General features: G+C 39.1%; 1 protein-coding gene across 32 annotated transcripts in view; it reads right to left on the reverse strand.

Moving 5' to 3' along the window:
- Positions 1–12,125, reverse strand: part of SDCCAG8 (SHH signaling and ciliogenesis regulator SDCCAG8) — a 222,798-nt gene that overhangs the window by 173,807 nt on the left and 36,866 nt on the right. For all 32 annotated transcript variants that reach the window (XR_011434148.1, XR_011434146.1, XR_011434143.1 and 29 more), the window contains exons 8-9: positions 10,228–10,416; positions 892–1,030 (exon numbers count right to left, since the gene is read on the reverse strand). Coding sequence is in view for 21 of the 32 variants with exons in the window: in XM_070255712.1 (XP_070111813.1) it covers positions 892–1,030; positions 10,228–10,416 (328 nt within the window). In the remaining 11 variants the exon portion in view is untranslated. The remainder of the gene's footprint in view (positions 1–891; positions 1,031–10,227; positions 10,417–12,125) is intronic.

A 12,125-nucleotide genomic window follows, 5' to 3' on the forward strand; every position in this document is an offset into this window, starting at 1 on the left:
AGCTATTGAACACTTGAAGTGTGGCTAGTGTGTATAGGGAAAATACACAGCAATTTTAATGGATTAAGTGTGGCCCCCAAATATAGCAATCAATCAAGATAACAATGAATCAATGGTAACCTCCTAGTGTTTACAGTGCCTAGAACACTGCCTGATCAATAACTGTCAATTATGGTTGATTGAGCATACAATGGATCCAGACTCATAGCTCAAGATGCTATTAAATACACACATATTATCATCTGTGGCATATTTGGATGTTCTCAAAATTTCCCATGAATAGAGAAAAAAAAGATGTCTTCAGTCGTACATGAACATACACAAATGAGTGAGTATGGGTGTTTCGATTTTCACAGCACTAAAAATTATCAGCAAATAAAAAGCTTAAGCATACGTCTCTCAAAGTACTTTACCACACTGCACTACATTTTCTTTTTTTGTTTTCTTTTTTTTCCTTTTTAAGATTTTATTTTTCCTTTTTCTCCCAAAGCCCCCTGGTACATAGTTGTGTATTTTTACTTGTGGGTCCTTCTACTTGTGGCATGTGGGACGCTGCCTCAGCATGGCCTGATGAGTGGTGCCATGTCCGTGCCCAGGATTCGAACTGGCGAAATCCTGGGCCGCCGAAGCAGAGCGCATGAACTTAACCACTCGGCCATGAGGCTGGCTGCATACATTTTCTGAATAGTGATATAACAGGAGTATTTGCAGAGGAATAATAATTTTCCAAATAGTAAATTTGTTTAATTTAGAAAAGTCAACACTAACAAATTGGTATTCACTTTGTGTGTTTGGAAAAGAGTCTAGTGATGGAAGAATACCCAAAGAAAAACTCAGGAAAAAAAAAAGAGCAATAATGGCATGCTTTTATTCTAATCCTATTAGACTTGCCTTGGTTTTTTCAAAATTGGCTTCCTCAGTCATCTGCACAGCTTGTTTCACCTGCTCATATGCACTTGCTTCCCTTTGCTGCGCATATGTCAAGCTGCTCCTTACGGAAACTAGTGCAGACATTAAGTCATCTCTCTCTCTGTTGGCACACAAAAAAAGAACATTCAAAATAAGAAATGATCAAACGACCGTGTATTCGTAAAGTCGGGAAGAAAAAGGCATTACTAGGTATTGGAAGAAGGGCCAGGGCCGCCCTCGGCGCGCACTGCAGCAGAGCCCAGAGAAAGACCCTCTGTGCTCACTGGGTGAGCGGCGAGCAGTAAGGGCAGGCCTGCATCTGGCGGGACAATAACCGATTATGCGGAGGCCTGGCACACCGAGGCCTGAAGACTAAAGCCCAGACAAGAGGAAATTAGTTTAAAAATAAAGAGTGGGGGGTGAAAAGGAAAAAAAAGGCAATAAGGTAGGGAAGGCAGGGAATGCACCTCGAAGGAGGAGTAAACACATTAAGAGGGGACCACTAAGGTTTTATTTACACTGCCGACTCTCCTCTCCCTTTCTTGAACAAACAGATGTCCCTGCCTCCGTATCTGCCTCCACGATCCTCTTTGTCGCTCTTCTCTTTCACCTACTCATGAACACATTTCTTCCTTCAATGCATGGTCCCATTAAATCCCTCAAATGCCCTGCTTGTGCCCATAACGCTGGTAATTTAACCAAACCTTATCCACTGGGTTGACGGGTGCCTAGCCCCGCCCCCTCCTCAGCCATTCTCAGAAGTATCCTAAGCTGAGCTATTTCTGGGGACAGAAGTAAACCAAATGCCAAAATGCTTTGACATGTAAAATGGCAAGGATCCAATCTCATGGGTTAACTTAACCGCACGTAAAAGATCCCAGGATATCTGGAATTTATCCACTGGATTAAAATGACCAAAGGGAAACTGAGGTGGGAAACTTTCTTTACACACAAAGCAAAAAAACGTAAGTTGGACTGTTCTGTATGCTATTCCATCCTTGTCACAGGGCTCAAGTTTCAAACTGTGCTTTCAAACTCAGTTGAAGTAACTGCTTGCAGTTTCATTTTCATTGCCAAGTTCCAAACTAGCAAAAAAGAGCCAACTGCGATTTTCCTTTCATTTAGCAAACTTTAAGGAGTAATAATTTAAAAGATCATGAACTCTGGGCTTGAATTGCTTTCAGAATTAACCAATGATTCCATTAAAAAAATCTCTTAAAGATAAAACAATTTAAACCATTTGTGGTATTTGGAAAGCAGCCATATTTTAAGAAATACGTAATACTGAACAAAGTTACAGTTATTAGCAGTTTCATAAAAGCTCCTTTTGTTTAAAAAAAAGAATAAATTGCTTCAAATATCATAAAATTCATGGTGCATGGTGATCTTCATCTTAGAATTTCCTGATTTGTTTGTTTTAAATTGGGAAAAATAGTTTACTTTTTTTTGTTCTAAAGGAAATGAAAAAAGGAGTTTATTTTTATCAAATATAATCAAACACAATGATTATGTGAAAAAGTGGAAGAATCAAAGCAAGATTAAATTATTCTCGTTAAGCTGTAAATTAAATGTAAGCAAAATTGAACTTACATTTATTTGAATTTCAAAATAAGCTCTAACATAAAAGGGTACTAGCTTCATTGAGAATATGCAATCCAACTAGAACATATGATTCTAGAAGAAAACCTAAATTCACTTTTCAAGGATAGCAAGGTCAACGTGGGCATCATATAGTCACCTTTCTTAAACTTCCAAAACCTACTGGAAAACCAAAATCACTATTCAATGACAATCTTATCTGTTCCTGATACCACGCCATCATCAAAGCCAAAGTTCCAAATAAAAAGAACTAACAAAAAAGCTTAGTGTTTGTAAGTGTGTTAACAGACAGATCACAACAGAATAAAAGTCTAACACACCTGCTTCTTATATTTAATACATTTCATCTCTTTTCAGTATATCCTCTTGCGAGAGGAGTTTGCCACATGGTAGCTCCTTAATGAAATAAATGACAAAAGAATGAATGAATAATGACTGCTACAGGAGGGCACCAAAAGAGGTGAAGTAAAACTTCCCCCCAATTCTAATATTTTATGATCTAAATTTTAAAAGTCACTAGAGTATTTAGAATTGGAAATTAAAGAGTTTAGTTGCTCTGGTTCAAAATTTTTTCAGAATATCAACCCACCAACTCCATATTACTGAACCAGAGAAAATCATTAAAGATAAACCCCAAAACACCGTTGTCTTAAGATCATCATTTAGCAGTGAGACCCGTAAAATGATTATACTAAAAATCTGTGTAGCCACTGGACTGACAAACTCCAATTTTCTGTAAGAGAAATGTACTATATTCTGCGGTGGCCTTCAACCACCTGGGAAGCTCAGGAGAGATGGCTAAATTGCATATACACTTACAGCTGCAGTAGCCATTTTGGCAATTTGGGATTTTCTACTCAGTGCTACATTTCTGGCTTTGTTTTGTTTCAACTCAGCCAGCCCATATACCAAAGAGCAAGCACTCAGAAACAGAGCTCTAGCGTGTCAGCCTTGTCCTCAGCACAAGGCCCTGCCTCCTGTCCACGCCTAGGTTCGTCTGGCTCACCTTGATTTAGCTCCCATCTTTCAGCCCCATACTTGTCCCTTGAGTCTAACAGTGCTCACTCATTATCTGCCCTTCAGAAACAGTCAATTCCAGCTACCCAGGGTAACTACCCAGGCAGTTGTAGTCCTGCTCCAGAGCTCCCAGTCCACTGGGCCAGCCCAGAGCCAGGCCACAGTGGCCTCTCGCCATGGGACATTGTCCAAATATACATGACATATCAATGACAGAGTGAGAGGGCAGTTCTCCAAATTACCATTTCCATGGCAAAAGTTGCGTGACTGCTTAAAAACACCACATGTGGGGCTGGCCCGGTGGTTTAGTGGTAAGTCTGCGTGCTCCACTTTGGCGGCCCAGGGTTTTGGGGCTTGGATTCCAGGCACAAGATCTGCTCATCAAGCCATGCTGTGGCAGTGTTCCACATAGAAGGATGGAGGAAGATGTTAGCTCAGTGACAATCTTCCTCAAGCAAAAAGAGGAAGATTGGCAACAGATATTAGCTCAGGGCCAATTTTCCTCACCAAAAACTGCCCCCAAAAAACCCCTCACCCTGTGAAAGTTTCAACGAATGTGATCAAGGAGGTTTTCAAAGCAAAGCAAGGAATACAGCATCAACCCTGCAACATCCATGATGCAGATGAGCAGACGATGAAGTAAGGAGCATGGGTTTCAGTGCTGGGGTGATCTACCTAACAAGCATGTAGTATTTAAGGAACCTAGTGCAACAAACAGAGCACAAAGGACAGAGAAAATCTCCAAAAAATCTTGGCCAGATGTTTACAACAAAGAGAGGGTTGGTCTCATGTACACGCATGAGCTTTGTCTTGAAATATGGAGTGCCCAAGAAACGCTTTTAGTTCCTAGTTACTCCACAGCTATTACCAACTGTAAGCTTTATTAAGCATCATTTGTAAGTATTATCACTGTTTTCAAAAAGAACGTCTGCAAGGCTGATTAAAACATTTCCTTGCTCCTCATTTCTGGGAAGTTCCTGCCATAGTCTTTCAAAGCCAACCATACAGAATGTTGCCAATGACCCACCCCAAAATCACAAGCTGGACTAAAGTCCCAGGAAAGTACAGTAGTAATCATTCCTTCTTTCTGAAAAGTACATCAAAACTTCCCCAAGGCACGATGAGCTACAGAAAGGAATTCAAAATAAAGCCGTTCCATCCTGATTACCCTTCTAAGGTATTTTGTTCTTTAAGCAAGTAAGAGGTTTCTGTTGCTCTTACATACCTTTTGGCATAATGAGACCTGAGTGAAAAGCAGAAGTTCAGAAACACTATGAGGACTTCAAATCAACCTTTAAAATATATCCAGTGTCATCAACAGTTGCTAAGTATACTGTCCGAAAACATCACGAACACATGGGTGGTCTGGTCCCCAAGCCACACCTGATCTTCTCCTTTTCCAGGTCCAAGTCATGCTTGTGTCATAAATTCAACACATTACACGATAAAAACTCAACAAAGGAGGTTAATGCTGGTGTCACAATACCACATTCCGAGTAGAGGCCAGGAAACACTTTGATTTATCATATTTTGGATTTAAAAATTCCCTGTTAAAGCCATGCAGGAAATACTTTGATACAGATCACTGAGGGTTCAGACTTCTAATTATGCATAAAACTAGAAATCCAAATCTAAAGTCTTGGCCATTCTTCAAAGTCAGCATATCACTCAATATCCAGCATTCTGCATTAATAAGATGAAAGAAGCTGAACACCAGCTTAGGCCAAGGGAATCATATAGACAAACATTTACATTTACAATAAAAGCAGAAACCTTCCACTGTATTCTGTTATTAAAGAAGGACATGAGCCAATGACATGCTGACAAAGCAGAAAATTGAACGGAGAAGGCTGACATTTATTTTAAGAGGCTAAGAGCTGAAATTTAGGATAGAGACAAAGGAATACACAATAGAGTAAGAATCTAATTTCTAAATGACTGCCAGGCTTGGAATCAATGCAAACATTGTAGCTTCCTTTTAAAATATTTTTCTTATGATCTACAAAGATAGCATGAAAGGCAACATAATAGGGAAAAAGTCCTGCTTTTTATTTGTTGGTTGGTTTTGCTGGACTTAAACTCTGCTGTCTTCATCTGTGTGAATTTGAATAGGCTTTTTCCCTTTTTAAATTAATTTGCATTACATTCTCCTTGTAAAATTAATTACCAATACAATTAAAGACCTATTTGACACATACTTTCAATTTCAATGCCTTCTTCCACCTCTCTACTGGTAATCACTGTTAAATATTGTGTGTTTATCCTTTCAAATCTTTTTCTATGCATATCTATGAACCTAGAGAAAATACCTAAGTATGGTTGTGCATGGACTTTTAAAAAAATACAAATGGTTTCATACCAGGTGTATCTTTCTCATCTTGTTTTAGTTTTTTTTTGTTCAACAATATATTTTGAAGCTTAGTCCCACTTTAGTATATATAAATCTACTTCTTTTTTTTAATTTTTTACTGTGCATAAAATTTCAGCTTATCTAAACAATACTTTAGTTATTCTTCTTTGAAGGATATTTAGGTTGTTCACTCCTAAAGGAAAAACCTCTTGTTTTCCTCTATACTCAGTTTCTGTACTCACGACACTTCTGACACCAAATATATGGGTTTTCCACACGAAGCAATTCTCTCATTCTCAGTGGATACTAACTCAATTCTGACACTAACTACCCAGAGTTAGGACAGACACTACATGTTAAGGCTCAGTCCCACAAGACTGTCCCCTACTTTAGATGCCAACTGAAAGTCCCAGGTTGTCACCTGTATCTCTGACCAATGGGCCATAAATCGGGGGTCCCCACAACTCCTTCCTCAGGATTGATAATTTGCTAGAACAGCTCACAGAACTCATGAAAATGCTTTACTTACTATTCCCCGTTTATCATAACAAATACAACTCATGAACAGCTAACTGGAAGAGATGCACAGGGCAAGGTATGTGAAGAAGGGCCTGCAGCTTCCATGTCCTCTCTGGGCGTGCCACCCTCCTGGCACCTTGATGTGTTCACCAACCCAGAAGCTCTCCAAACCCCATTGTTTAGGGTTTTTACAGAGGTTCCATAGGCTTGATTAAATCATTGGGCATTGGTGATTGAATTCAATCTCCAGGCCTTCTCCCCTCCCCAGAGGTTGGGGAGTGGGAGCTGAAAGTTCCAATCCTCTGACCACGTGAATGGTTCCCTTGGCAACCAGACACTCCTCCTTAGTGGGTTTCCAAAAGTCACCTCATTAACATAAATTCAGGTGTGGTTGAAAGGGACTTGTTAAGATTACAAAAGATGTTCCTTTCACGTTTATGCTCTGGAGCTATTTCAGGAACAGGGGACATAACCAAAATATTAGAACAGATACTCCTATTGATCTTAGCACTTAGTAAACTAAAGTTTTAGGAGCTCTAAGCCAGGAACCAGAGATGAAGACCAAAGTACTATTTCTTATTATATCACAGTGTCACACCACCATTACAAATAACGTTGCAAAAAGCACTCCCTATATACGCTCCATCATGCACACACATACGTTTTCCAGGGTAGATTCTGAAATGTGTAATACCTAATTTAAATATTAACTGATGGTGCTAAATCACCCTCCAAAGTAGTACCAATTTATAGTTCTACCAGCAGGGTGTGAAAATAGTCCATTACTCATGGTCTCACCAATTCTTGTGATTACCAATCTTCCTTAATTTTCACAAATTTGATGAGTTGATTTTTTAAAAAATTGTATTTCCCTGAATAATAACAGAATGAATACCTTCTTGTGTATTGACACCTTCCTCTTTTATTGCTCACCAATTTCTATTCTTTTTTTTTTCTTAAAGATTGGCACTTTAGCTAACAACTGTTGCCAATCTTTTTTTTTTTCAAAGATTTTATTTTTTTCCTTTTTCTTCCCAAAGACCCCAGTACATAGTTGTATACTCTTCGTTGTGGGTCCCTCTAGTTGTGGCATGTGGGACGCTGCCTCAGCGTGGTTTGACGAGCAGTGCCTTGTCCGCGCCCAGGATCCGAACCAATGAAACACTGGGCCGCCTGCAGCGGAGCGTGTGAACTTAACCACTCGGCCACAAGGCCAGCCCCGCAAATCTTTTCTTTTATTCTTCTCCCCAAAGCTTCCCAGTACATAGTTGTGTATTCTAGTTGTGAGTGCCTCTTGTTGTGCTATGTGGGACACCACCTCAGCGTGGCCTGATGATCGGTGCTATGTCTGGGCCTAGGATCTGAACCAGCAAAACCCTGGGCCACCGAAGTGGAGCACGTGAACTTAACCACTCAGCCACGCGGCCGGCACCACCAATTTCTATTGTTTATCCACTTTGCAACTGGGCAGTTTGTACTTTTTGTTTGTTTCTTTACACATTATATCAATTTTTTGTTATGTAAAATGTAAATATTTTCCCCAGTCTCTTAATTTAATTTGTAATATTGTACTGTAAGAAAGGTTTTAATGGAGTCAAATGTATAAACTTTTTTCCTTTATGAATTTCAGTTTTCATGTCATGCTCAGGACTTTAACTAGCCCAAGGCCACAAAGATATTTTTCTACATTTTTTAAAATACTTTTACAGTCTGAATTACATCTGGGTCTTTAAGCCATCTTGAATTTATTTTTGTGAGTTATGCTTCTATTCTTTTTTCCAAATATAAACAGGCAAATTTTTAACTTCTCTGAGCCTCAGTTTCCTTAGCTATAAAATGGGGTAATAATATTTCCCTCACAAATGCTTTACTAAGATTAAGAGATTATGTTTTTAAATTGCTTAGCACAGTCTTTAGCATATAATAAATGCTTATTACATGTTAGTTGCATCTGAAAATATATTTAATATCCTTTATAATTATATTGAATATATATGAATAATTTAATAATTAATATAATATTTAACAAAACACAGGACTGTCAGCATAGATTATAAAAACTACCAGTCAGTCCAAATTGGAGAAATTCCGTTTTCATATAACAACCTCTGTGTTAGTCACCGTGGGAGCCATGGCTGCCAGACACTCGGCCTGCTCCTGGAGGACAGAGGCCCTGAAGGGCTTTAACAGCTATGGAGCGTTTATTACACAGCAGGAACTGTTGGAAGCATTATGTATGTATTCTTCCAATGACTCCTCAAAATAACCCTATCAGTTATGTATTTCTATCTCCATTTTAAAAATGGGAAATTGAGGGGCCGGCCAGGTGGCGCAGTGCTTAAGTTCGCACGTTCGCTTCGGCGGCCAGGGGTTCACCGGTTTGGATCCCAGGTGTGGACGTGGCCCTCCTTGGCAAGCCATGCTGTGGCAGGCGTCCCACATAGAAAGTGGAGGAAGATGGGCACGGATGTTAGCTCAGGGCCAGGCTTCCTCAGCAAAAAGAGGAGGATTGGCAGCAGATGTTAGCTCAGGGCTAATCTTCCTCAAAAAAAAAAAAAGGGAACTTGAGGCATGAGAGGTTAAGTAACTCTCATGAGGCTACACAGTAAGTTAGCAGTAGAACCAGAATATGAAACACGGCAGTTTGACTCAAAAGCCAGTGCTCCAGGCACAAGGCTAAGCTGCCCCAGTAAAATCCCGAGAGGTATAGTCTTCCGAACAGCAGAAGACTCCAGACTCAGAGACGTAAAGTAATTTGTCCAAAGGTCAAGATGTAGAGCAAAAGTGGTCTGACTCTACTGACCACAGTCTTTCTCTTCACGCCAGTTCCAGATGGAGGATCCCTGACTACTAAGCAGTAAATGCTAAAATGCATTGTCATGTGAACAGCAAGCATTTACTGAGTGTCTCCCACAGACCAGGTGGTCTGCTAGAAGCCAGGGATACAGAAATCAGCAAATCACACTTGCTGCCTCCAAGTATACACAATACATTATAAAATCACAGAAGAAAGGAGCCTAAGTCAGCTGAGGACAAAATGGGCCAAGGCTGGTGAGAGAACTAAGAAGGAGTGATGTTCCGGCTGTGAAATGAGCCCAAACAGAGAGAGGTGACCTTGAGCACAGAGAAAAGAAGGGGGCATGGGAGAACACACACTATGCTGTACTAAATAATAATTCTCAACTTCCATAGATTGTAATTCTCACAGGAAAAGGCTTTCTCTGGAATAGTGAAAATGGAACAAAAAAGATGCACACAAAGAACTGTAGTATTTCAACCTAGATGGAAACTTTGACGACATTAAAGCTCGTGTGTAACTCATCCTCAGTTGGTCCTCAAATATTAACACTGGGATGTAGTGGGTACTTCTTCACAACACAGTATTCATAATATTCTTACAACAGGCAGATGACGAAAACGTGATAATAACTTATTCTACTTAAATGACAGCAGGGAAATCCAAGATAAGCCAAAATCAAAACAATTCCTCTCAAACTCAGTTCTGTTAAGAATCGTGCTGGACTTGCAATTATGGAGTCATAGAAATGAACAGAATTGTAAAGGTTATCTACTTCAATTCTTTCACTTCAAAATGAGATTGAAACGAAGAGAGAGAAAATTACTTCTCCAAAATGACATGGTCACACACAGTTGGCAAAACTCACCTATTCTGTCTTCAAGAAAGCTACAATGAAGGAACCTTTTAAAATCCATTTTATCTGAAGCTTAACAGTGATCACATGTGATCTAGCCTGAGGCTAAAAGAACACAACGCCCCTTTAAAGACACAGTTTTCCATGTTGACAAAGACTCCACACACAGAGCACACTTACTTCGTCAGTCTTTCAACAGTCTGCATGTGAGCGTTAGTGTGGGTTTGGGAAAGAACAGCTTCATGCTGAGCACATTTCAAACAAAGACCACCAACACGGTGAGAAATATTAGCAGCAAGAAGAGATTCTTTATGTTTTAGTTGCTGTTTAAGATCTTCATAATTTTTCCGATATTCAGCTAAGTCTTTCCTAAAAAGATAAGAAAATAAATTCTAGTAAATGGCGAGGTAACTATTTTCAAATGTATCATCATCATGATAACCACTACCACAACTTAGAGGTGTTTACCTTAGGACGCACTCTCCATGCAACAGCTAATTAATTCTTACCACAACCCTGAAATGCAGGCACGAGTATCCTAATTGAGATTTTGAATACAATGAGATTTGAAGATATTAAATAATTAGCCCAAGTTCTTGTAAGATTTTAACACAGATTAGCCTGTCTCCCTCTTCACAGGATCCCATCTCCATTACATTACATTACCCACAAAACAAAAAGAAAACTCCAAATACAAATCCTGAGAAGCTTCTCTTATTATATAAAGAGGTGGGGCAACATAACACAACATCCTTGAACTGAGGGAAATACCCCATTCCAAGTGCTAACCCCTTAAAATTTGTAAAGAGTACCTTAAAAGATCACAGAATGGACATGGATTTTATCCCTGAGTAGTTTATTATTGCCCATTTTTCTTCAGGAGGAAAAAACATTAAACATTTATCTAACCACAAAGTTTTATGAAGAGCTGTTTCAAAAGAGAATGGGCCACGAAAAGAATTTCTATAGAACTTGCCAGTCATAAGACTTCATAAGTAGCAGCTATTAGCTGGAAATATGCGGCTTGCTAGACAGAACTGAGAAATTGTGTGTGTGTGTGTTTTCTTTATTTGTTTTTACTTTGTGGGATAGTCCCTAGATGAGGTTTTTCTCCAAGTTGACTTTTTAAGGATAAAATGACTAGTGTATAAGGTCGTATTCTGCCCTCCCCCCTACCCCAAGCAAAGTTTTGGTCAAGTCAACTTGGGCAATGGAGCTTCCTTGCAGAGACATTCCTTTCCTGCTGTATAAAAAACCCTTCCTGGCTTAAAAAGGAGAAAGTTGTCCTTAAATTCTTAGACTATTGAAGGCAGACATTTTCTCTCTGGCTCAGTCTACTTTCTGTTGTCAGTTTCTACTATCCTCAGGGATCTACAGCCATCCTAACTGGCTCACTGACACAGAGGAAAAGCCAATAATCAAGACACGGGGCTGTCACACACTACCTCAACACTTGGGATTTGGGGAGGCAACCCAAGGGGAGGTGGGAAAGATCCACAGGTAATCCAAAGATTAAAGAAAGCTAACCTAAACAGTCTCAAGTTGAAAAAAAAGCCAAAAGCTGTTTTTGCCCTATACCCAAGATAATTAAGTTTTCTTTTTAAGTATCATGTAGAAAAAGTCTGACTTTTAAAGACTTTGTAAAAAGAACTTGGGAAGCATATTTCAAAGTCAAAAGGTCTCCATAACTATTTCTGTCAGTTTCAACTTCAAAACATTCAGGTAGATTTGGTTACTTGAAATGGCAAAAAATAAAAAATAAAAAGGTACCATAGAGCCAGAGTTTCTGAGACCAGTGATTTTATCTCTTTCATAAAGAAAATACCTCTTTAAATAATCTTAAATTGTACTACAAGAAAATGAAGAAACAGAAGGATGCAAGGAACAAAGTCCAGTTCATTGCAAGGTGGTATTTTAATGTAATTAAAGATGGCGTATTTGAATTCTGAATAAGATTAAATAAGTCACATTCCAATAAGTATAATGACCTAGAAACACTTTACTTTAGAACTGAATAATCAAAATACGATGGAAATCAAAATACAACAAAGCAAGATAAAAAGCAAGAAAGAAAAATT

This window comes from Equus caballus, chromosome 30, assembly GCF_041296265.1.
Source record: "Equus caballus isolate H_3958 breed thoroughbred chromosome 30, TB-T2T, whole genome shotgun sequence".
Classification (NCBI taxonomy): domain Eukaryota; kingdom Metazoa; phylum Chordata; class Mammalia; order Perissodactyla; family Equidae; genus Equus; species Equus caballus.